The 26,504-nt window shown below is 41.9% G+C and overlaps 1 protein-coding gene and 1 non-coding gene across 5 annotated transcripts in view; both read right to left on the minus strand.

The window, feature by feature from the left end:
* The window catches only part of Ap1ar (adaptor related protein complex 1 associated regulatory protein), a 29,863-nt gene extending 10,927 nt beyond the window's left edge, over positions 1-18,936 (minus strand). For 2 of the 4 annotated variants that reach the window (XM_057793769.1, XM_057793768.1), the window contains exons 1-5: positions 18,612-18,693; positions 16,263-16,289; positions 5,178-5,230; positions 4,135-4,161; positions 1,248-1,273 (exon numbers count right to left, since the gene is read on the minus strand). In XM_057793769.1, the coding sequence (XP_057649752.1) occupies positions 1,248-1,273; positions 4,135-4,161; positions 5,178-5,230; positions 16,263-16,289; positions 18,612-18,693 (215 nt within the window). Of the gene's footprint in view, positions 1-1,247; positions 1,274-4,134; positions 4,162-5,177; positions 5,231-16,262; positions 16,290-18,611 lie in introns of all 4 variants that reach the window. The other 2 variants (XM_057793767.1, XM_057793766.1) reach the window with 1 other exon arrangement.
* On the minus strand, positions 10,716-10,844 carry LOC130890260 (small nucleolar RNA SNORA30/SNORA37 family). Its single transcript, XR_009058706.1, has one exon. It is a non-coding gene; the product is annotated as a small nucleolar RNA SNORA30/SNORA37 family (small nucleolar RNA).
* Positions 18,937-26,504: the final 7,568 nt, after the last annotated feature.

Genomic DNA, 26,504 nt, shown 5'->3' on the forward strand with positions numbered 1-26,504 from the left:
TCTGAGGTGGTGGGCGGGGAATGACCCTCTGACTTAGTAAATGCTAGATAAATGCTCTGCCACTGAGCTGGTTACCCCTGGGCATGGCAAAGTAGGCTAAAATGACTAGCATTCAGAAGGATCAAAAATTAAAGGTCACTCTGAACCACACAGAACTCGAGGCCAGTTGTGTAGCAAATTCCCAACTCCAGACAAACACATCCTGAAACAAGGTAAAGTACAACAATACTACGACCTTAGATATATTTATTTAAAAGCTAACTTAAAACTTCTCACGCAATATATTTCAATTGTATTCTTTCCCTTCCCTTAATGCCTCCCAGATCTCTCCCTCTTTCTTCTCCAATTTCATGCCCTCTTTCCCTGCCTCAAAAAAGAAGAAAAATAAACATAAAACAAAAATGAAAATAGATAACTAAAAAGAAAACCAGTTAAGATAAAAAAATACCAAAACAAAACAAAAGGCTTACAAAAAAAATGGAATCTGTTTTGGCCAACTACTCCTGGGTTGTGGCTGATGTATATACATATATGAACGTACGTATGCGCTCGCTCGCTCTCTCTCTCTCTCTCTCTCTTGATTTTTCAAGACAGAGTTCCTTTGTAGCCTGTCCTGGAACACACAAAGCCTTGCCTGTCTCTGTCTCCTGACTGCTGAGATTAAAGGGATGCACCACCACCACCATCTGACTATTTTTCTTTTATATAAAGAGAAAATTTTGTTCTGAAACACAAGTGTTCAGGGTCTTGAAGACTATGATAAGAAACTCTCTGGAATGCTTATTTCAAGGGCTCACACACTCAAAATGGCTTCAGAAAGTCCCTGAAACTGACCGGATTCACTAGGCCCCTTCCCTGCTACAGTGAGCAATGAAAGCTGCTAGTCCCTCTCAGATAAACCAAGCTGCACAGAAGACTCTGAGATCAGACCAGTTGTCTACAAGAACTTTAGACCAACCAAGGTACCTGGAAAGGACACAGTAGCCCAGCCATTTGAACTATTTGCAGGCTGTGCAGTAAGCTCCAGGTCCCCAGTCTTGTGAGCTGTCACCCGTATTGGGGTGGCCTAGCTGTCTTTTGAGTCACTTCTGCTAACTCACTGGTACCTCAAGGGGGACTCAGTGGTGTCTGTACTTTGTAGTCTGTCTGGGCTCCCTGTCTGGAGTGAGAGATGGGTGTGTTGTATCTCCCCAGGAAAAGTTCTGCCACATAACACTTAAACATTTGATTGTTTTGAAAAGCCTTACCTATGACTGCTTCCTGGACTCTCCCCCTGCATGAAAATTAAACAAGTGAAAGAATTTTCACTAGTTGAACTCACTAAGGCAAGCCAAAGCAATTTTCATTTAATCAAAAATACTTTTACTTACCTATTTCTGCCACAGTAAGCAAATTCATTATTAAAAGGATTTGAAACAAACAAAAAAACTTTACTATTTTTCAAAGGCGAAATTCAATAATAGAATAACCATTTGTTGGATAATTCTTAATTTTTCTAATATTTGTTATGTAGCAAATGAACTCACAGTTAGGAAGTGCCAGAAAACACACTCACTATGTGTTCAACATTTGTGGCTGATGCCTGCTATTCAGATCTTAAAGTTTTAAAATTTGCATACCTATTAAAAAGTTTTTTTGTAATCCTGCCCTGGAAATCAGTACTCTTGTTCTCCACCTGTGGGTCATGACCCTTTTGTGGGGGGTCACATATCATTCATAACGGTAGCAAAATTACAGTTATGAAGTAAGAACAAACTAATGTTATGGCTGGGGCCACTCCATGAGGAACTGTGTCAAGGGCTGCAGTGTTAGGAGGGTTGAGAACCACTGCCGTAGACTTTCTGGCCACTTGAGAGCATGCAGACTAGCAAATGACTAGGAGCCAGCCAAGGATGGGAAGTACAATGGGGGGTCACTCTGCCCTCATTACAGGTCTCACACAGAGGGGAACTTGTGTCATGTTACATGCTGCCTGCATTTTGTGCTCCGTGGCTTCACTATTTAAAATAATCCCTGACACAGAGAGATTCTGGCTTAAAACACACCCCGCCCCCCAGTATGGTGTACAGCTGCTCCCTGATGCTCCTAAGCACAAGGTGTGACGGATCTTGCACAGAGACTATGTGGGCAGAAAAGTTTCAGTAAAGTGTGTTGACGGTGAGTTCAAAGTTCGAGCTAGCACCTATGCTAAGGAAAGTATTTTCAACAGAAACACATGGACTAAGCCTATAAATTTATCATGTGATGAAATGCTAAGAGCACAGGTTCAGGAGTCCATCTTAGTTCCCCAGCATTCATGGGGGTTCTGAAACACTTAAACCACCACATGAGTTGGGGCTGGGAAAATGATTATTATGCCCAGTGCTGCTCTTGCAGAGGGATCTGAGTTTAGTTCCCAGCACCCACACCATGTGATTTACAGCCGCCTGTGAGTCCAGCTGCAGAGGACCTGATCTACTGCCTTCTTTTGCTCTCTGAAAGTACCAGAACACATGACAAATACTCAGCAGAACACGTACATGAATAAAAATAAAAAATAAATCTAAAAAGAAGAAAAAAATGGGCTGGCTCAGTTTCTTTTACAAAATAATGAATTAGCCGGGTGGTGGCGGCGCATGCCTTTAATCCCAGCACTCGGGAGGCAGAGGCAGGCGGATCTCTGTGAGTTTGAGGCCAGCCTGGTCTACAAGAGCTAGTTCCGGGACGGGCACCAAAGCTACAGAGAAACCCTGCCTCGAAAAACCAAAAAAAAAAAAAAAAAAAAATTAATTAAATTCTCAAAGCTCCACAGTCATGTGGGAAGTAGCATCACAAAACAGGATGGTAAGTAGCCAGGACCAAGCAGGGCACGGGAAGGGCTGGTCAGCAGAGTGAGAACTAGCAAAAAGCCCCTAGTAGACTCCTAAAGAGCACCTCAGGGAAAGGCACCAGCTCTTCTGAGAAGCAGGATGCTGCTGAGGTGGGCTATGAAGCTGAAAGAAGCCTTATTTGTGGAGGAGGAGGAGATGGAGGAACAGCTGAGAAGGGAAGGGAGGAGACTTCATGGAAGGCGGGTGCTGCTTCTCTAGAAAAACAAAGGCTGGTTCCCTAAACTATCTACTAGATGATGTTGTATGTGCCTGCTTTTAGAAGATCTTTTTCTGTCCTTTGTTTTTCTAGGCAGGGTTTCTCTGTATAGCCTCAGTTGACCTGGAACTCACTGTATAGACCAGGCTGGCCTTGAACCCATAGACCCACCTGCTTCTGCCTCTCAAGTGCTGGGATTAAAGGTGTGTGCCAGTCCTGCCTGGCTGGGGCAGTCTTTCTATCAAATTACTTTGAGAAATGTTGAATTGGACAAATTTAAACTATTTTAATAACTTAAAATTACATTTTATTTATTATGTGTGTGTATTTGTGCTCAACTCTACACGTGAGTTATGGCAGGCATGTCGAGGTCAGAGGACAACTTGTAGGAGTCAGTTTCCCTCTTCTGCCAGGTAGGTCCTGGCGGCTGAACTCATGCCTGGTGGCAAGGGTCTTTACCTGCTGAGTTATCTCACTGGTCCCGTGATGTAAACACTCAAAGAGGACCCTAGGAAGGGGAGTCCTCTGCACACATTCACACAGCTAAAGCTGGACCTCAGCACACACACTCAAGCTCTCCTGATTGTGCCTCTGCATATTCAGTATATAGCACAGCTCATTGACTTGAAATTGTATTTTTTTTAAATATTTTAGCATTTCTATTCTTAGGTTCATCTTAAATTTGACTGAGCTTTTAATAAAATGACATAGAAAATCAATATTAATAACAATTGATGGGAGGTAAAGGTTAAAGTGAGGAATTTTATAATCATACATACATTCTACCCTCAAAAAGCCACAGAAAACAGGGATTCTAGATTGAAATATTTTACTTATGTAAGGGAAAGGAATTAGAAATATCTTCCTTTTGAAGTTTCTTGGATTCTATAAAAGGCAAAAAAAAAGACCCTTGTGTCCAGCATTATATTCACAATACAGTAGAAAATTCTGAATTCTTACTAAAATAAATTAATCCAAGAAGAAAAAGACGCAGAATGGACGAGAAAGACAATAAAGGTGTAACGAAAGCGCCCACCAGTACGAGCAGGCTGTAGGTTCTATACTTACCTCGTCGCTCTCCACCAGGTTCTCAAACTGAAAGGACAAAAAGACAACCATCAGGAGGGATGTTTGTCGAGTGTACACATCTCACAAGAAACCAACACGTCCCGTAACCTTCAAAATAACACATCTTTATAAGGTACTCATGTTTATATGAGTGTCTTTTATAATCAGCATACTTGGTATACTCTAGTCCACAAAATGGCCAAAGGAAGCAAGCATATATAATTCTTTTTCTGTGCATCAGAATCCACAATACTAAGCCAGGCCTGGTGGTACAGATCTCAGTTACTCTGAAGGCAGAGGCAGGAAGACCAGCCTTGGTGACGGCGTGGGTTTAAGACCAGCCTGTGAGAGTCAGTGAGACCCCGTCTCACAATAAAAAGTGAACTAAGAGGGATGCGGATGTGGCTCAGAGTGCTAACCAAGTGCTCCTGAGACCTCCCTCCTAAACAAGCGGCAGTACTGAAATAAGCACTGGACACATGTAATGCACAGCTTACAGTCCATACTAGACGTGGTTCTGAGCCACTCCCCGTCTTTCTTTTTATTTATTTAACTTTATTTTATGTTCATTTGGTATGAAGGTGACAGATTCTCTGGAACTGGAGCTATAGACACTTGTGCATGTGGGTGCTGGGAGTTGAACCCAGGTCCTCTGGAAGAGCCATGTCTCCAGCCCTCATTCCCTTATCTTAAAGACCCAGGTTTTGTTCCTACCACCTACCGGATGGCTCACAAAAGTTGGTTATCTTGCCTTTAATTCCAGCACTTGGGAGGCAGAGTCAGGTGGATCTCAGTGAGTTCAAGGCCAGTCTGGTCTATAAAGTGAGTTCAAGGACAGCCAGAGCTACTAGTAAAGCCTTGTTTCAAAAAGTCTGTAACTCACTAGAAATCTGCTGCCCTCTTCTGGTCTCTGTCAGCACTGCATACACATGGTGCCCTCATGTGCAGGCATTTCTTATACACATAAAACGCATCTTGGAAAAGAAGAAGAAAAAAAAAGAACTGTGGACATTTTGGATTCCACTAAATGCTCAACGACTCACCTCTATGGTCAAATGCTCTCCTCTTGGGCATGTTCTAAAGTACTTTGATCTGGGAAGAAAAACATAAAAATGATAAAAATCACAATGAACTCTTAAATAGATTTAATATTATGGCACAAAATATTTATAAAGCAAACAACAAGAAATATAGAACACCTTGTATTTTTAAAAACCAAATTTATCCAAGACTATATAGTTTAGATTTTTTTTTTCTTTTGGTTTTTTTGAGACAGGGTTTCTCTGTATAACAGCCCTGCTTGTCCTGAAACTTTCATGTTGTAGACCAGGCTGGCCTCGAACTCACTGAGATGGGCCTGCCTCTGCCTCCCGACTACTGGGATTAAAGGCGTTCACACCAGATGTTTGGATGTTTAAATTTAGTTAACCAATCTTTTTATTGGCACTAATGCATATTAAGACTGTAATAATTTATACAATTATCACATAGTACAGAATACAATGACATTTAAAATTTATTTTATTCTACCGTTATCAAGTAAAATACCTTGTTAAAAATGGAGGTGAATATAACCAAATCACATTATGCGTTTGTCATTTCATTATGCGTTGACATATTATGTATGAATATTTCAGTGAATTTCATTATTATGTATAATTAATGTCAAAAACTAGAAAAAGTCCTTTAAAAATATACAAATGATCATACTAAATAATATACAATGAGTATGCCCTTTATATTTTAGATATGCAAAATATCACAGCTCCGGAAGGATATCTGGCAACGTGTGAAGCAGAATGATCTACAGCTGGGCGCTCCTGCCTGCAATTCCACTGCTTAAAAGGCTGAGACAGGAGAATTGCTGTGAGTCTGAATCCAGCTCAGGCTACATAGCCAGGTCTTGGTCTTAAGACAAAACAAGACAAAGAGAGCCTTCTAGATGATAGTCATATATTCACAGAAAGCTTTTGCTCTTTTCTCATGCCTTCACAAATGAAACAAGAAACAGAACTCGCAAGTACGTCAAGCTACATATAAATATGTCAGTGCATCACTTTTCCTGGCGGGCACAAACTTTCCTTCTACTCTGGTTATTAATTTCTGCTCTTCTTGTTGAAACTGAAAGGTAGTTAAGTAGGTACCATCTTTACCATGCTGTTCCAGAATATAGCTGTGCTCTGCTGCAGTACCAAGCCCACCTCAGACTCAGTCAATTCAAGTGCCAGGCAAGTCTGAGACTTCAGCTCACACGCAGTTCCCGCCACAGCTACCAAAACGAATAAAGTGAAGCCTTGCGTGGAAGCCAGAGTCACTCGTACAGTTCCTAGTTTGTCAGGTTTACTAGACAGAATGGTGTGAAGAACTGTTGGCACAATGAGATCACGGGGTCAGGTCAGGCCTGACGCTTTGTATGTGTACGTATGCATGGAGGGTATTGGCAGGTTAGTTAGAAAATGACATACTATTGCAACTAAAGGAAAAAACAGCAAAGAAATTACAGCTGCTATTTTCTCCTGTGAGAACATTTTTAAGTTGATCTTCAATGTCAGCCCACTGTGTTTAGAAGCACCTGGGATCTGTGTGACAGCATTTCCCTAAAGGATGAACTGAAGGGGAAACGCTTCCATTTCCAGTTGCTGTGACCAAACATCCCGACAAGAACAACCTCAAGGAGAAAGGGTCTATGTGGCCACAGTTCCAGTGCCAGTTCGTCACTGTGCAGGAGTCCAGGAGGTGGACTGTGACACAGCTGGTCATGTCACATCCGGTCACGGCGGAGAGTAATGGGCTCCCGAATGCAGGCACGTGCTTTCTCCTCCTCCTGCCCAGGGCCCAGTGTGAGACGCTGCTGCCCACACTCAGGGTGGGTCTTTCCCTCTTAGCAAGCTCACCCACAGACCACCCTAACCCAGACAATTCCTGGGACTCTCCCATGGCAATTAAGAAACCGTCACAGGGACCAGGACAAAGAAAGAAGAGCAGCAGAGCCTGGCTGCCATGATGTGAAATGCACACGCCTCCCCTCTGAAACTGTGGGCCAAGGTCCACCTTTCTCCTGCAGGGGAGCAACTGCTGAACCAGTTACAGCTGGTTACACAACTGCCACAGCTTGAGTTTAGTAAAAGCCAAAGGGTCTGCGGCCTCTCCATGTACAACTGGTGATAGTGACAAGCATGTTCTTGTCTGACCGACTGGCCAAACTATATACCCCTAGACACGGGATTGGCTCAGAGGTCTCTAAAAACAAACATAGATAATATCCTCCTGCGATCTGTACGGCTTTTCTGAAGAAAAAAAAATAAGACTGAAACCTTATTTACAAAGAACATACACTGACTCCTACACTAATAAGAGCAGATTGATTGGTTAAAGTAAATACGCAATTTGGCAAACTCGGCACCGTTTTTGTTCTTTTTAAGAGAAGCTTTACTGTGGGGGTTTTCTAAAAACAAGTGGATATCAGATTACATACATTTTAAAATGAATTATGGATGTCTTTATTTATTTAAACATCGCTGGCCCCTGTACAGCCCATCTACAGACATGTGCGTATTAAACCTGATCAGTGATATCTGGTCAACTCTGAGCCAGATAAAAACTGTAGCCGTTCTCAAAATTTTCCATGTTTTCTATATGGCAACTATTTTGAACATGGCTAGAAAGAACATTTCAATGATGCCTCCTCAGCGCACAGGTAGTGCCAGTCCACCGCAGTGCCCTTCAGTGGGTACTCCAGCAAAAGCATGAAGGACCCAGGACTCAAGTCTTCCACACTATGGACTGCTAGGTCTAACAAATTTGGAATACAAAAAGCTATCTTGACTTATTTTCTACCTCACAGCTCTGTTCCAGAGTGAAGGGTGAGTCGTTTGTCAATCACCCAAGATCCTAACGCATCCACTGTTAGGGTCAGTTCCATATTCACCTTTACCATGGGTGCCACACCCATCAACAGCCACTGCTCTGCCTCACTAGAATGCTCAAGTCCATAACTGTTCAATTCCTCACACATTTTTCAGAAGCCTTCAGCGCTGTAAGAACTTCCCTAGGGGATCTCAGAGATGATTTGCTGCTGTAAGAGGCAGCACAGAGAATGACAGTGGCTGGGTTTCCAGTGATAACGGGCAGCCCTGGGAAGAACCACGAAGACAGACAGGCAGAATGTGCTAACAGAGGTGGACTATGGGAGAGGGCGGAAATCAAGATGGAGCTGTCGGAGATGAGGAGGTTAGAAACGGAACGAGTATGCAGCCTGCAGAGCAACGTCCACACAAAGCCAAGCGTCCGGGTGCTAACACGGTGAGGAGCGCAGACTCAAGTACACACAACAGGTCCAGAATGGTTCCCACTTGTTTCTTAGGAACTTTCTTTCCTCCACACTCCTACATCGGCAGTTACCCCAGAGTGAACCCCACTGTTCGGTATGGTAAATGCTACGAAGCACTGGAAATACAACCGTCTGAATTTGGGGGGCTACGAAATGTCAAATCAAACTGGATGTTAAAGACAGAACAAAAGCATCCGAAATATCTACTTCAGTAACGAAGCTCTTGAGCATATCTGCAAGGTTAGATGTGAAAAATGCCCAGAACGTCATCAGTTCATCCTCTGTGTTTAATCTATCAATTCTGCAGCTGAAAACTCCCCACACAGGTTCCAGGACCAAGAGCACAGCCGTGAGTCTAGCTGTGTTCACTTTATATGTAATGCATCCACATCAGTGCTTTCACACAATACATGGCTGCGTCTTTCATAAAAAAGATTCTCACCAAACATAGGTAACAGATAGCTGACAACATTCAAAACAGGTCTGGTCAAGTAATTTAAATCATACTATCTATGAATAAGGGATGAACAGCCACCCTACTTTCTAGAACTACTATTGTTAGCACATAAGTGGGTCAGATTGTACAAAAGTTTCTGGATTTACTTAAAAAAAAATAGCAATCCAGAATGGAAAATCTGATTTTCTTCTATCATGCTTACATGAGAAAACAAGAAGATAAAAACTTTTCTCTTTTCACATTTGTACAACGTGACTAACTGAACGCTTTGGGAAGAGGAGTTAGTGTTTCTTTGGTACAGATTTCAAACACTAGGGTTAAGGAAAGAAAAGACACACTTAAGATAGTAGGTAAGGGGCCAAGCTACTCAACTTCAAATTATTTCATTTAAGATAATAAAATAAGGCCATTAGATAACTCCCAAGTTCAAAGATTCTGGGAGTTAACAAGCAAGATGGAACCAGCAAATGAGGAAGTCTGCTGTGGAATAATCCTTTTGTACACTGTGAAGATGTGTTGCTGTGATTAGTTTAATAAACAAGCTGACTGGCCAATAGTGGAACAGAATAAGGTTAGGTGGGAAAGTAAAACTGAGAATGTTGGGAAGGAGAAGGGCAGAGTCAGGAGTCACCGGCCAGCCAGAAGGAATTGGACACACAGACAGGATAGAGAGGTAAAAGCCACAAGCCTCGGGGCAACACACAGATGATAGAAATGCATTAAGTTGTAAGAGCTAGTTAGTAACAAGCCTGAACTATTGCCTGAGCATTTGTAATTAATATAAGCCTCAGTGTGTTTATTTGAGAACTATGGCAGGACAGGAAAACTCGGCCAACAGAGTTCCCTAGGTCCTGTTTGTAGCAAAAATCAACTGAACAATGGGTTATTCCTACTAGGTCACTGCTGCCACCTTGGATAGTTGAGCTAGGGAAAAAAGAGAGAGAAGAGGCACAAGAAGGAAGAGTTTCTGGATTGAACAACATACATAAAATAACAGATTTTGTTTAGTTCCACTAACTCTATTTCAGGTTGGAAGCAGCCATTCTCCCAACGTGACAAGAGGCAGTCACCTTGCTATGAAGATGGCTGTGTCACCTACAAGTGCTCTATTCTCTTTCTCTGTCTATCTTTATGCCAACACTTCCTTTTTTTTTTTTTTAATTTGTTTTGTTTTGTTCGAGACAGAGTTTCTCTGCAGAGCCCTGGCTGTCCTGGAACTAGCTCTGTAGATCAGGCTGTCCTTGAACTCAGAGATCCTCCGTCCTCGTGCTGGGATTAAGGGTGTGTGCCACCACTGCCCAGCTACTGTTATAATTTGAAATATTTCCTATTACTTATTCCTAGTTTCTTATATTTATTTCCATTGCTATCACTAAGGGAATTTCTGTACATTCTATTTGTTAGAGACACAAAGGGCTATAATGAAGTTCTTGTACAAATACTCAACATCCCACATTAATGGGCTAGAAAAAAGTACCTTCTCAGTACTAAGAAAGTGGAGCAATGGGAATCTCTTATTAGTAAAAGTATACAACTGTCATAAACTTGAAAAACTTTAACATAGCTTAATACTGACTAAGACGTGCATAAGCTATGAACCTGCCATTTCATTCCCGGGAATCTCTTGTGATGTAATTAGAATGCTAACTGATGGTAACAGCAAAAAACAAAGGGAAAAGACTACAACCACTCTCGAAATAACAGAAATGTCCATCGATTTATTAATGGATAAACTGTGGTATTATAAAATATAATATAATTTAATTCTTTTTTTTTTTTTTTTTTTACTTTTTTCACTGTTCCCTTGAGTTAACAGCTGCACTGATACAGTATCAGGGCAAGGACGCAATCAAGGATTTTATCTCAGCACCAGCTACCAAATCCTGACCCTACTGACTAAGGGAGGACCTGTGAAAGTGCTAGGAAAATATGATATAATTTAATGCTACACAGGAAGAAAGATGAGTGGGTGATCAGGTATGAAAATAAGCATTGTTCAAAGTCACTGAGAGCAAAGAGCATAATAAATATTTACTGTATCTGAGGTAATTACAGAGGAGCAAGAACACAGTTCTTTCCTTAAATCTAGCTAGGCAAGTCAGTATAAGCTTGCTTCAAGTGCCAGGAACCAGAGTCTGAGGGCACTGAGTGGAGATGATGCAGAGTGAATGCATGAATAATACATGTGACCAACCTGAGGCTGGGGAGAAATAAAGGATCGCTTGGGTTAGGGTGGTGCCAGCGAGAGAAGCAGACAAATACTTAGCGGATAAAAAAAATCAGGGGAAGGATTGGACAGTGAGAATGATGGGAAGTGGGGTCAGAATCCTAATGGGGTTACAATGTGCAAGAGACAAAAGGCAAGAATGGGGACAGCAAAAATGTAAACAGGGCAAGTCAGAGATGCATGACTTCAGCAGGGAAAGGATAAGAAACAGGGAGCTGAGAAGCCAGCAGAGGCCTCGGGGAATACAGCAGGGCCACAGAGCTGAGCTGAGAAGACAATGATTAAGGTCACATCACACGTACATTTAACTTTCATCAAGCCAAGCATCTGCGCAGGAGAAAAGGGAGGTAAGAAATAGCATGCAAAATCTGACCATGGGCCGGGCGGTGGTGGCGCACGCCTTTAATCCCAGCACTCGGGAGGCAGAGACAGGCGGATCTCTGTGAGTTCGAGACCAGCCTGGTCTACAGAGCTAGTTCCAGGACAGGCTCCAAAGCCACAGAGAAACCCTGTCTCGAAAAAAAAAAAAAAACTTTTATAAAAAGGATTGCTAAAAATTCAGCAGTAAGTAGATGAGAAACACATACAGCTAGTAAACACATAAAGAACATTTTGAAGAGAAAAGTGCAAACCAAACTACAGGTTCACTGTACACCCACTGAAGTAGGTTGACCCACAGCTTCTCTTGTACTAAGACTACACTTGGCTTAAAAAAAAAAAAACCAAAAAAAAAAAAAACAAAACTTGACCATGGCTGTAATAAGATGCACACTTAGCACCAGGGTGATCTAAACAGCAATTAAAGAAAACAGAAGTGTATTTCCCATCTCAGCCTGGAGCTCTGCAAAGTTGAGAGTCAGCATGGTTGACTAGTAGACAGTCCTTATGTCCCTGAGGAGTCTCAACGTGAGACAGATTCCTGCGTTCATTCTACCACTAAACACCTGAATGTGGCCTCAACATGAAAAGAGCAGCAGAGAAGCAAAACAGACTGTGGTTGGGACATGGGTCATTAAAAGGAATTCAGAATAGCTTGGGAGTAAAACTGTACTGCCTTGTTATCAAGATACAAAGATAAATTTAAATCTTGTTGAAAACAGGCTGAAAATGAAGTTTTCAATGCTTTTCTGTTATATTGCATAGTGAGTTAAAAAAAACAACAAAACTCAAAAGTACACATTGGTATTCTTCTTTTTCAACTCATTTTATATCCTACCTGGTGAAATACAGTAAGACGATCCTTCGTATTTTGTTGAAGATTATAAATAAATGATGAGCAACAAAGGTAAGTGGTTCTACTAAGTCTACTAAAAATTAAAAGCCTCCCAAGATACCTCCCCACTCCCAACAAAAGACTGGGCAGGATATGAATCATATGCCTGGCAAACACTATTATGAAGATGATGATGGGCACTGCTCTCCAGCAGACATCAAATATTTCAGCGGAGGTTTAACTACTCCAATCTGAAGGGGTAAGATTGACAGATGTCTCAAGGAAGGATAATGCCAACACGAGTGTCTCATGCCTATTCTCTGCCTCACTGCCTGAGCTGATGGCCTGGCTGTCTTCTGCCTAGGTGCTGGGACTGAAACTGGCTTTCCTGGGTTAGTAGCTTGTATACCGTAGACATTGACAGTTTGCACTGGAGTCAATCCCTCATAACGAATGTCACTGTGTATCTACGTTGCAGCTACTGGTAGACATATGGCTATGTATCTGTGGAGGTCATACAGAACTGGTAATCATAAAGGAAAAAGAGTTACTATCAACAGTGCCTTCTGAATGATGAAATTTAGAATGGATATTCAGAAAATTATTTTTATGCATTGGAAGAGCAGTGGAGTTATGTCTTCCCTCTGTGCATGGCAAAGACAGAAAACAGACTAAAAACAAACGAAACAGCCACTGCCTCTTGAGAAAAGCATTTTCGAGAGGGTACTAGTAACAAAAGGAAGCTCAGGCCTCCAGCTTCCATGGTGTGCACACCTGAACTCACCCATCCCCTGCTTGTGGAAAGTAAGATATGTGACTTCTTTTCATGGGTGGTACCGAATCTTTTCTTCTTCCTTCTCTAAGTTACTGAATGACAGGCAAAGCAATGTGTTAATATTTAGGACATGAAAATAAATAATAATTAACCTTACAAGTCAAACAGGTAAGACACAAATTTAAATTACAAACAAGGCTGTGTTTTTATCACCCTGAAGAGGAATCAGCCCATACCCAAATAGGGGAAAGGGTGGTTCAGAGTATCAGAGATCAAAAGCCAGGGATGTGAAAGCAGTGACATAGTAAAGAAACTATATTCCCAGAATCGCAATTATTTACATCTACTATGGGCTAGGAACTTAACTAGGACCCAGGTATTCAACAGGAAGCCAAGATCAGCGTGGACATGACTGCAATGCGTGTATTCAAAAGGCTAAGTAGGTAAGTGGAGCTCAGAAGAGCAGACCATTCAGTAGGGCTGTGAGCTCTTACTGCCAAAGGATTGGTGATGCTTCAAGAAAATTCTGGAAGATAATTCCTGAATAGCCAGTGAAGAGATGAGTAAGCAGGTGTTATTTAAGCAAAAAGGGAAGAAACAGATTCAAGGAAGAATGTAACACAGAGACAAGAAAAGAAAAAACAGGCAAGAAATACATAGTGTAGAATCTGGAAAGACACACTAAAGGTTTTGCAGATTTTAGCTTTATCCTATAAGTGGGGTAAGCTCTAAAATGAGGAATCTGCAGGCCAATCTGATGCAGTCAGTTCCTCAGGAGAGATTCCCTCTTCTAAAATATGCCTAGGTTTGTGTCATCTTGACAACAACAAACACACACAACGAGCCAGCACAGACGCAGAGGCTGCAGACGCAGGAAGGAAGGGGTATTATGAGCCTCAGGTTCACAGCCAAGGTGGCTGTAGAGCAGTTTTCTAAGAATGTAGGAAACAATAAAGTAAAAAATGATTCGGGTTTAAAAACCAGAAGGAAGAAAGGGCTGAGAAGGAAAGCCAAGCGCAGCACTGTGAGATGGACTGGAAGTTGTACTGACAGCCACTGGGAGTGAGCAGGTAGTGTCTCAGAACACAGACGGAGCAGATGAAACAGGACACAGGGAGTGGATAAACGCATGTGGTTCACAGTACTACCCAAAAGTACACTGGGAAAAAATATATCCAAGAAGAACAAAGATCAGAGCAAAGTCCTGGAGTCTCTAAGTGGCAACAAAGAACAGGCTACGTTTTTTTTTTTTTTGTATCCACTTAAATCCACTACTGTGAAAAGTAACTTGTGAAATTTCAGAAGCATCTTTAATCTTTAAGTTTCTCAAAGCCCATAAATATACACACCAATAAAACAAATTCCTTACTATTTATTGACAACACAGATTCCCCTATCTTAGCAACACACAGTATGGCAAAGCATTACACATAAAGACAAAGGGTGAGAGAACACTGCTCCTTAGCATCAGGGATAACACAGTCCAGCTGGAGTACAGGATGCTAAAGGAGTGGCCAATTGGAGAATTGAGGAGAGCAAGGTTGGCAATATAGGATCAATACTATTTTCAAATGAAGGATAACATTTTATCAAAAAGTTAAAATAGGAAGATTTGTAAATATGTTGCTTTGAAACAAGAATATCTTCAATTTTTTTTAATATTTAAAAATGTTTTTTTTTCTGATCTATTTGTATTGATGTTTTTGCTGAGAACAAAATTAAGTTATAGATGCTCAAACACAGGAATGCACATGATAAAACGGATATATGATGAACATGAATTCCATACAAGTCATCAGGCTGCTGCAGGAGAAAAACAAGATCCAGAAATTTAGCTATAGGAAATAGAAGCAGAAGTCTTAAACAAAGAAACACCTCGATGCAGTGTAGTTTAGAAAGCCCAACTACTATGACATCCAGAGAGTACTAGGAGCAATTTGGAAGCCACTGATTAGATGAAAAGAAAGCCAACACTTAGAAAGACAAAACAGAGTCCAAGTGTGTAAAGGGAAACTAAAACAGAATCTAGGCAAGAGCATCCTTATAGTAGTCTACAAAAGTACACGAAACGGTAGTGGCCGAAGTAAGAGGAAAGGCTAAATTTCATTGGGATAAGCAGTGTACATGTAAAGGTGATTAAATGAAGCAAAGACACCAGAAACCCCACTATCTGACAGCTAGAAAGAGTAAGACTAGCCAAGAAAGAGAAAGAAAAGGAGAAGACAGCAGGATGCTGCAGAGATCAAGTAAACAGCTTCAAGAAGCTTATCACATGAGACAGGGTCAAGTTGTTGAGCTACTCATAAATTCTTCACCAAGAGCATCCAGGATTCTTCACAGACACAGACGGTAAGAAACGTTATCTACAAAATAAAAAGCTATAAGCTATTTCCTGATAAGGGCTCTGGTTGCAGAGGGACTTTGACTGCAATTCCAGCTCTGTTATCTCAGGCCAGTTAAACTCTCGAAGCTTTGGTTTTCAGCCTATAATACAAGTGCAAGCTCAATAACATTAATCTAAAAGTTCAAAATCAAAAATACTCCAAACTCTAAAACCTTTTGTGAGCCAACCTGAGGCCACAACGTAGAAATTCCACACTTGACTTCACATGACAGGAAGACGGTCAAATGCAGGAGAGTTTGAGGCCAGCCTGGGTAACATTAAGACAAACATTACATAAACATACACTGTTTAAAGCAAACAGTGTAAAACCACAGACAGACTAAAAATATTACAAAATCACTTTCAGGTATATAAAGTGCGTATGAAATACAACTTGGGTCCATGTCTAAGAGTGTTGTATATAGAAATATTCCAAAATCCTATTGAAAAATTAAGAAATCGCTCTCAAGCATCTTGGCTAGCTAGTGTACAAAATTTTCAACAGACAGGAGTGTGCAATAAATGAGATAATGTGTAGTATTTTGAATACTGCGTGGCACACAGGAAATAGTTAAACATTGGCAGGCACTAAGTCATTTTCACTGGGAAAGGATAAGCAAATCACTGAAAACCATTGTCTGGAAGCAAGTCTGCTGCTAGAACCCACCGGGCTGACACCCATTAAATAGAGCACACCGAACATGATGGATCACAACTTTGCATAAGTCATACATCTTAACCGGAGCAAGTGTGGGCAATTTTACAGCGACCTAAAGTCTGGAATTAAAATACAACACAACAAAACACAACTAGGTTTCCAAGAACCTATCTAAGAGAAAGTGCCATGGAGGGCTGGGGATGTGGCTCAGCTGGACAGAGCTGTCTTAAACCTTGTGACACCCTGGATTCAAGCCCCAGCACTGCATGAACCAGGCAAGGTTGCACACCTCTAATCCCAGAATTTGGGAGTTGGAGACAGAACAATGAGAAGTTCAAGGGACATGCTAAAAGTTAACTCAAACTTCTAATATTGTCCAGAGAAACAGAACTGGTGAGCATATGGAGTTCTTCAAAATGTGCTCATCAGCTAACCCTCAAAATGAAGAAGGTTACCCCCTAAGGATGTCAACATTCTGTTTTGGGGCAGTTAAGATCTCCAACTTGCCTTAGCACTTACATTGTTATTTTGACTGGTCAGCAGTTATCCTAGCATACAAAATCCTAGAGCGCACTCGAGTACAGTTTGTAATTATAGTGTTGAGACTGCACGGTGTAGAGTAAGTGATCTCATTTTGAGAGACTCCAGGGAAATCTTCAAGGCTAAGAAATCAGGCCTCGAATGACAAAGCACCCCTGTGGAGTTCAGCCTAAATGAGCCTAAGGTTAGAATGTCCTATATTTTTCTAGCCATGATAAGTACAGTGACATAAAATCAAGGTAAACTTTTGTGATTACTCATTTTTTTTTCACCTCTAGAAGTAACTACTAACTGGTCAGATGCATGCCTAACATAGCAACTAAACTGAAAGATTGTTTAATCTTACTGTGTTTAAGTAACTACATGCTTCCAGGATGCTGCTAAGAATTGTTAAGACTAATATTAAGCAGTGCGTTTGCCAGAAGATTCAAGTAAGGAAACTGTTGAAACCTGTGTTTGCAGATGAAAAGAAACTGGATTGGTACTGGTCAGAAGGTCTTAGATCAGTATCCATGCCATAAAGGGCTTACTCAAAGTGTCTACCCAGGGCAAAGTGCAGACTCACGATCAAGTATTATGACGTATGTACAGACAACGCACACTTGACTCCCTCAGTTCCTCCTGTTACTCCTCTCTTATGCTGCCAAGCCTGTGTTCAACCAGTAGAATCCACAATTTTAATGAATAGCATATATAAAATGCCATTTTTATAAAAAAAGAGGAATCCAAGTAATGTTAAATATAAAAACATTTTATCTACCACAGAATATAAAAGACTTCTTCCCTAAGTTGGAACATTACAACTTCCAAGGTAATAACCTAAAGTCAAAAGATGGTACATGCCCAATTCTGTCATGAGTCTATTTGCATAGCTTAGTGAAAGGGTTCATCCACATAAAATTTACAGCAATATGATTTTGGATGACAATATTAAACAGCCGTCACTCCTCTGGGACCATAATACTATAGAAATCTGGGAAATCCAAATTCCAAACTAAGCAGAAATCTTCTAAGTCCATTCACTACGATTCTACGGATGCATAGTGTAAAGCCTTAGTTATTCTGTATCCCAGGGGATACGCTGCCTGATTAGTGAATCATATTGTAAAACGTCTCCATGACTCAAAGATTCTAAATTACAAACCCCTTGGTTACAGTATGCATGCTGGAAGGTACAAAGCTATTGGCTGAAAATCTGGCAGTATGCTTAAGAAAGTACAAAATAGTGCCTGGCTTAGATTTTTTAATTCTAGACTAAAGTTCCTGGGAAATACTTAGTAACAATAAAGTCAACACCAACGCTATGTGCTATGTGCCTCGTTTTCCTTCCCAGTACTCTAGGAAATAAAAAGTATAACAAGGAGATAATCATAAAATTTTGCTACTGGATGGCGTGGATAGAAAAATCTTAAGCATATTCCACTTCGCACAAGAGAAGTGATGTTTGGCGATACTTGGATTACCAAGAACGCGAGTAGCAATCACAGCGTGCTACCCTTTCCAAATTTCTAAGTATTAATATGAAAAGAATTACATAGTGCCGCACCAATCACTTAAATGTCCAATGTGCGCTGTGATCCGGCAGCTCTTGATCTAACAGAGTTCATCAGAGCCTGGAGAAAGTGACTTCTACTTAAAATTCACCTGAGGCATTAGCCTCGGGGCCAGGTTTTTACCAACTCTGTTAAGGCCCAAAAGAAAATCAAAGACGTGGACAGACGCTTTGACATGAAACAAATTCAAAACAGGGTGTGTCCAGGAGTCAATGCCGGGTGCACACCGGAGACGCTGCCTCCCGAGGCGGGTCCTCGGGGACAGAGAGCTTGGACGGGGGCGGCAGGCACCATCACTGCCGATCTCCGGCCGGGCCTCCCGGGCCTGCGTTGCCGCTTACCCTCCGCCGGCTCGCTGCAGCCGCCCCGTTTCCCGGCGAAGCAGCCCGAAGCACTGCGTCCAGCAGCAGTTCCCCATCGCATGCCGCCCGGCGCCGCCGCTCCTCCTCCAGCCGCGAGCCCAGGCGGAGCAGCTGCATCCGCGCCGGCCGATGCGCGGCAATCGGCGACCCAGGGGACAAAGGCCACCGCTAGGCACGCGGGCACCGGGCTACCGCGGCGCGACGGACGAGCGCAGGGCCGTGGGGTCCCGGGTCGCCAGCCGTCCGCATGGCCCGCTCGCCATCCGCCGCCCGCGCCGGTCACCGCCCCGGCAGCCGCGGGAGGCCCGTGCCGCCACGCCCCCTGCCGCTCCCGCGCTCCCATTGGACACGCTTCCTGCGGCCCCGCTTCCGGCGGCCGGTGCGTGCGTCATTTCCTCCAGCTTCCGCTTTGGCGTCTCAGCCTGGCAGGAGGCGCTGTTCTTGGCTGTCGTTTACTGGGTTGGACCCTGATCCTAGGCGGTGAATTACCTTCTCTCTGTGGCGTTTCTGGCTTTTCGTCGCTGTCGAGCGGGGAGGATCCCGCGGGGAGCCTGGCGCGCAAGTTCTGCCTTTAAACTTTGTACCTAAGGCATGCGAGCCTCCCGCCTGCAGCAGCGAGTCGGAAGTCACCCAGCAAGTGGCTTCCAGTACAGCAACCATAGCTGGAGGTAGATACTAAGGACTCGTTGCCATTACTTAGACTACACAAAAAGGATTTTCTTATTCTTCAAATAGTCTCGTTTGCGGGGCAGTGTCTATACTGCCAGCATTGTGGAGAGACCTTAATGGTGCATCACTAGCAAGGTTTTCTTTTAAAAATGAAAAGTTCCAGGCTGCGGATGTAGCTCAGTTGGTTGAAGTGGTGGAAAATCTCCAATCCCAGCACCTGGGAGGTGGACGCAGAATCCTAAATTCAGGGTCATCCTGCGCTGCGGGAGACCCTGCCTTAAAAAAAAAAAAAGTTCAAGTAATTTCATGTAGGAAAGTTGAGATCCAGGGGAAATCATCAAAAGGGCTTGGGTTTTTCAGGAGCACTAGCCGTTCCCAATTCAAACATCCTGTCCCAAAGTGAAGCAAGTCTAAGGGAAAGGTCCACGTTCTCAAATTATGCTTTAAAACCTGGTTTCCGGCACCAGGTAGCCTTGAAAGCGGAAGGCAGGAGTACTGTGAGTTGGAGGCCCGCCTTGTCTACAGAGCCAGTTCCTGGCCAGCTAGGACTGACTATGTAATGAAATCCTGCCCTGGCCCCAGTTGGATACAAGACACGGTTTCATAAATGCCTAGCCTTGTGAGTAATATGCTTCATTGGCAACCAGATCTTACCGTGCTTCAATGCCAGGGAAGTAGGTACATCTGAAAAAAAAAATTAATGATAAACATTTTTGAGTTGGTCATTTTGTTGATTCTTGTCGAGACCAACCAGGATTTCAGCGCTAGCACTTAAACTAATGCACTTGACTCTTTGGTATCCAAGTACACAGACCGGCTCACTGGATGCCGGTGAAATGACTTAATGGTTTGAAACCTAAGTTGTTACTGCGTTTTCCTTCTTCCTTCCAGTACCTGAAATCAATATTAATAAAGTAGTCTTTGAAATTGAACTATAAATGTTTGAGGAAGCTGGTACGTGAATCCTATGGATATTGCCCATAATGCCAATGAGCATACCTTGAGAGCATGGGTCTGCAGAAAAGCAGGCTAAATGAACAACTAATTTGCAAAGCTTACATATTGCATAAGTATACTTGTAGAAAATTCTAAAAGAAGACAGTGACACAAATGACAAACAGGTAATAAGTGGATTCATGATAGGAAGCCTGCATTTTGGCTCTGTGGCTATCGGCACACCCTTGTTTGTGCTGCCCTGTTGTTTTGTAGAACACTGATGTTGAGGGAAAGCAGCTTAAGGTACAATGCTGATAATAATAAATACTCTGTTTTTAAAAATATTTATTTATTTATTTATTTATTATGTATACAATATTCTGTCTGTGTGTATGTCTGCAGGCCAGAAGAGGGCACCAGACCTCATTACAGATGGCTGTGAGCCACCATGTGGTTGCTGGGAATTGAACTCAGAACCTTTGGAAGAGCAGGCAATGTTCTTAACCTCTGAGCCATCTCTCCAGCCCATAAATATTCTGTTAATGTCTTTTTAAGATTGGGTGTGTGTGTCACATGCATGCAGATGCCCATGGAGACCAGAAAAGGACATTGGGTCTGAAGTTACAGGTGGTTGTAAGTCATCAGATGTAGGTGCTGGCATTCCAGCTCAGATCCTCTAACCCCTCTCTCCAGTCACATAAATGTCATGTGACACCATGATTATTGCTAATTTAGAAAACTTATGAAACGGGTGGGTCATGGTGGCACATACCTTTAACCCCAGCACTCGAGAGGCATAGCCAGGTAGATCTCTGGGAGGTTTAGGCCAACCTTGTCTACATATTAGAGTTCCAGGCCATCCAGAGTTAATGGTGAAAGGCCTTGTTTCAAAACCAAAAACAACAAACATAAGTAATTACAGCCGTAGACTTGACAGGGCTCTTCTCATAGGTGCTCTTAAAACCTCCATGAAAAGTAAATACTAACATTATTTAAATCAGGGCTTAGTTAGAGATGTGGATGCTCTTCAGAGTCAATGTAGATGAATAAACCTAAAAAAAACTTTGCTAAGCAAATCTAAGCAACTTAAAATAATAAGTCATTCATGTGTGAAGAAAGGTTTGCAAATAGAATATCCCATTATTTTGCGAGGGTACAGTGAATCAGCACTCTCTTGAGCTTCAGACGGCAACTCGTGATGGAAAGTGATTTGCAAATATTCATCAGTAATCACCAAACTAAATGATTAACATATGAAGGATGGTAAGTTTGCTGGCATTTCTCATTTTGTAGTCATCAGAAGTATCTTTAAAAGCTAATGATAGAGGAAATGCTTTTTGAATAATGTATGACAATGCTAGTTGCCTGCTTGTTTGTTTTTGAGACAGGGTCTTGCCATGTAGCTTAGATCTCCCTAACTGGAGATCTTCCTACTGTTGAACTAATAGTGAGGTTGCAGGTGTACCTACCATGCTGGGGGTGGGGAGCTTTCTGGGTAAATATGTGCAATGCAGTTTTGAAGTTTTTCCATGCAGTCAAGTATTGATCTGTTGGTTAAGAACTGACAGACGGAAAACCTGGAAATATAAGGGATATTTATGAGACAGATAATGGGAAGAAAACCCAGTGCTGGTGGCATAGACCTGGGTTCCTACTAAGGTACAATCTTGTTTTTCTTTCTGTTTGGGAAGAAGGTGAAGTTAATAAGAACCATAGCCAAGAACATTCCAAGATACACGTGTGAAATTTATCACAACTAGAGAGCACATTTATGTGACAACTGACCAAGTGGAGTATTCAGGTTATCAATAAGAGACACATACATAAATCCACCCCAGTGATGGACTTTTAATGTCAGCTTTCTAGAGAGTCCTGCCCTTGCCTTCCAGGTATAGGGCCCCTCTTCTTCCTTGCCTGCTTCAAAATTCTCTTTTCTAATATTTTATTATGAAGTTTTTTTTCCCTCATAGATGCTCTGGAGTCAAATGTTTTGTATCTTCTACCTGTCTTCTGATCATGTGATTCCGAATTTGATTTTCTTTGCCTAGAATTTCTCATTCGTTAGTAATCTTTTTGTGTGTGATCATGTTCTAATATGGTAGCAGTTCTTGGGAAGAATTTTGTGTTCCTTATTGCAAAACAGGGACACAGATTTCATTTAATTCACTTCATAGTTTAGATTACCAAAGCTAACACAGGATATGGCATATGACCAGTATAAAACTGAAATTACAATAGACCTCTTCAACAAAATAAAACTATTAAAAAGCTTATTTTGTGAGGATAAAATACTGTCAACTGCTTAGTATATTAATCCCGATACGGTGTCATGCTAATTGGGAATGTTCCCGATTACTAAGTATACAGATATACCTTGTAGTTTCTGTAGAAGCATCCTGTGAGAAATGCTTCCTCTTCCAGAATTCAACCTTTTGTTTAGACTTGCCCCCCCACCCCGCCTTGAGTGTAGTCATACTACTATAGTGGTGCACGCCTTTAATCCCAGCACTCAAAGGCAAGGGCAGGTGAACCTCTGATTTTGAGGCCAGCCTGGTCTACATAGTGAGTTCTTGGACAGCCAGAGTTATATACTGAGACCCTATCTTGGAAAAGAAAAGAAAAGGTACCCTGAATGTAAAGAAAAATTATCCACTTTCAGCCAATGTCTGTCACATAATCTACAATAAAAGGAGACACTGTTATCTATTAATAGTATCTTAAACCCAAACAGAACAATCTCAATGCAAGATTTGTAATATCTCGTTTAGATTCATAATATCTCCTTTAGGCAGCTTAAATAATATGTGAAAGGTTAATTATCCAACTCAGGTTTAAATTGGCCCAGCATTACCTAACTCTTTTTAATACTAACAAAGTATTCCAGCTACTTATACATTCTGTTCTGTAGATGAAGAAAGGCTTTATTAGGGGTGAAGAAACACACACACACACACCCAGTACACAGAGACTTACAAGACAGAAAAATGAAATCCCTTCTTTTTCATGATAGTCTTTTACTTTACATGTATATAGTTAAATAGAGAAATGAACTACATGGATGCTTTTCAAAGAAAATGAGCACACGGAAGCATGCTTGACGACACACAGGATAATTATGTAACTGAATCACTAGCAGCTTGTTGTCTGCCTTATGGGTGTGTGGTAAATTAGCATGGTTGCTCAACATCATTTACAAGACACCAGGTGATTTGCTTCCCTCTTTGCCTGCCAAACGCTTCAATCCCACAGGAGAGGCATTCACACAAATGACTATATAAGTGGCCTATTGCATTTATTGGGCAGAATTTGTCTCAAATCTCTCATGCCAAGCCAGAAACCACATTACTAATTAGAATAGGGAGAATTCAGCGCAAGAAATCACTAAGCCTAAGAACCCTGGACATTGAACAAGGAAGGAATTTAGAGGGTCAGAAGTCCCTTGAAGGCAGACACAATTTCTGAGATGGTTAAAATAGGTGCTGTGGAGACATGCTGCCTTCCATCATGGTTGCAGAGAAGACAGTAATTGATGGCGCCTACTTTGAAACCACTCACTGTGCAGGAGGGTGCTCACCACTGGGGAACATGGCATGACTCCTTCCTGCCCATGCACCTGCTGCCATATGGGCAGGAAGTGGGAAGGGAGATATTACCTCTGCACTAAGAACATCCTCGCGGTGCCTTCCACTGGAAGATCCTTACATAGAACCTTTCAGCTAGAGTCTGCAGTGCTTGTGTGACATCAGGCATCATGGTAAAGAAGGGTAAGAAACTGCACAGGTCTCACCACTGTCCTGAAAGTGAGAGCCTTGGGCCGCCACAAGAGGAAGAGCTGAGACCAAACACTGTAAAGCCAGAGCATCCACGTGACTTCATCATCTCCCACTTGGTGTCCTGTCCTACAGTGCAATTTAACAGTTTTCCCATTGAATGGTACATCCCAGGAGCTTTCCCTTTTATCTAATCAAGCTTCGAATAGTGGCAGAAATATCTATTATCTGACAGTTATCTCTGATGCTAACTTAAAAAAAAAAAAGGACAAGGCTTCAGAGGCAGCATAGAAAGATGGGGGAGTTAAGGGAATATGAGACGGAGAACCTTTCACTCCAAAGTGGAAGTTTAAAGCCTCTCACCAGCTGAAAAGTCAAGCATTCCAGCACAAGTAACACTTGTTCTGGAGGTTGCCTACCTAAGGACAATATTCCTTTCATAAAGAAGTGTTCTGAATAAGAATATTAATTACAATTATATTAATATTAATTATATTAGTAAGAATATTAATAGCAACTAACCATGCTGCCTTAGGGTTTTATTGCTGTGAAGAGACACCATGACCATGGCAACTCTTATAAAGGAAAACGTTTAGTTGGGGCTGGTTTACAATTCAGAGGTTTAGTCCCTTTGTCATGTGGCATGCAGGCAGACGTGCTGGAAAAGGAGCTGCGAGTTGTACATTTTGATCTGCAGTGAACAGGTGATAGTGAGCCACACTGGGCTTAGTTCAAGCAGGATCACCGGCCCCCAAGTGACACACTTCCTTCATCAAGACCACGCCTACTAATAGTGCCACTACCTGTGGGCCAAGCCTTCAAACAAGTGAGTCTATGTGGGCCATTCCTATTCAAACCACCATACATGCCTAAGGCCTGAGCATATATGACCTTCAAGTATGATCTTATTCTTTTCTGGGAACTCACTAACAGGACCATAAACCTTATTTACAGTAAGAAATAATAAGTCTTAGCTGCCATGTGCAACCGTGTGACCTAGGGTTTTACCTTCTCAGCTCTAATCCTATCCCGAGCACCTTGGGACAGCTTCTCATCTCATTTAAATTCTTTCATAACTCTTTGAGAAGTAACTACAGAAACCTTCAAAGACGTGTACTTAGCTACTGTAAAGATAGTTAAACCCAACTCTCTGAGAAGCCACGCCCATATTTAGGTGTAGCTTATCCTTTCCCCGGCACCTTTTTTCCTATTAGCCCTGGAGCTTAAATCCATTGTAGGATCTGTCTTAATTAACTCCGACTCTGCTTTATACACTGACTCTTCCTGGAAAACAAAACAAAACAACCAAGAATTCCAACTTCACCCATCTCAGAGGTCTTCAGGGTGCTGTAGGTGGCAGTGTGGAGCAGTCTCTAGCTGCTGCTTCACTCGGCCGCACAACTGGTTCTCCTAAGTCTGCAAACCCAATTTCAGGCGCCCACATGAGGAGCGGTCTTAGGAAAGTGTTTGGATCACGTGTATCATCAGCATCGGTCAGCACACTTGTGATCAGTGCTGTCTCTAAATGATTCGTGCCCCTTGCCGTGGGGTCCTAGCCAGTCTGATTCATGCAATCCCTCAAGCGTAGTCAAACATTTGTTCCCATTTCAAATATTACTATTTGATTTCAGTTCAAACGTTTCACTTTCAGATTTAGACCTAATAAATCCGTGGTCATGTGTAATAATGCAGTGTGTCAGCAGAATATTCTGTAGACTTGAAAATAAAACCCTTATTTTCCTACTCACCAGTCACAGCATCGACAAGAAAGCAAGAGCGGAGGGTGGGTTGGGAAGTAGATGGGACACCCGTTCTGCACACCCCGTAGCACTTAGGGTCTTGGACCCAGGGGCTGAACATGACAGTGGGTCAAAACTATCACCCTCCCGTGAGCTGTAAAACAGAAGGAAAACCACCAAACAAACACTTCAAGGACACAGTTATTATTTGAGTATTAGGCAAATTGCAGGTGAATGAAAGCTTAAAGCAATGTGGGGAGAGTTGGAAAAATCGCCTTTACATAAAAGGAAGAAAAAAGATCCCTACTCCTTAGGAATGATAGAGAAAACAAAACAACGACAAAATTACACTTTATCTTTAAGGTTGCATTTTAGACAGTGGCAATAAATTAAAACTTTTTAAGTGGATACAAAGATAAGTAGAATGGAGACCCATATACAAGAGGAAACACTGAAGTGGGCTTTGAGACCTAGATCTAGTTACTGGACTCTGGAAGAGAGCGTTGACAAAAACAAACAAAAACCAAAAAACAAAGCAAAACCAAATGCTTACAGGAGCACAGCAGCCTATAGGAAAAAACAGCAGATGGACACCCAGATTATAGAAAAGAACAAATGAGGAGAACTGGAAGTGGATAAATACAAGCTACTGTTTTTTAAATTTATGAGGAATATTGATCTCATTATTAAAAATTAACAGCATAATTTAGAAATTGTAGAATGCTGAAGAAAACAGAGCAATAAAGGAAGTGTCCATT

The sequence above is a fragment of the Chionomys nivalis genome, chromosome 18, assembly GCF_950005125.1.
Source record: "Chionomys nivalis chromosome 18, mChiNiv1.1, whole genome shotgun sequence".
Taxonomy (NCBI): Eukaryota; Metazoa; Chordata; class Mammalia; order Rodentia; family Cricetidae; genus Chionomys; species Chionomys nivalis.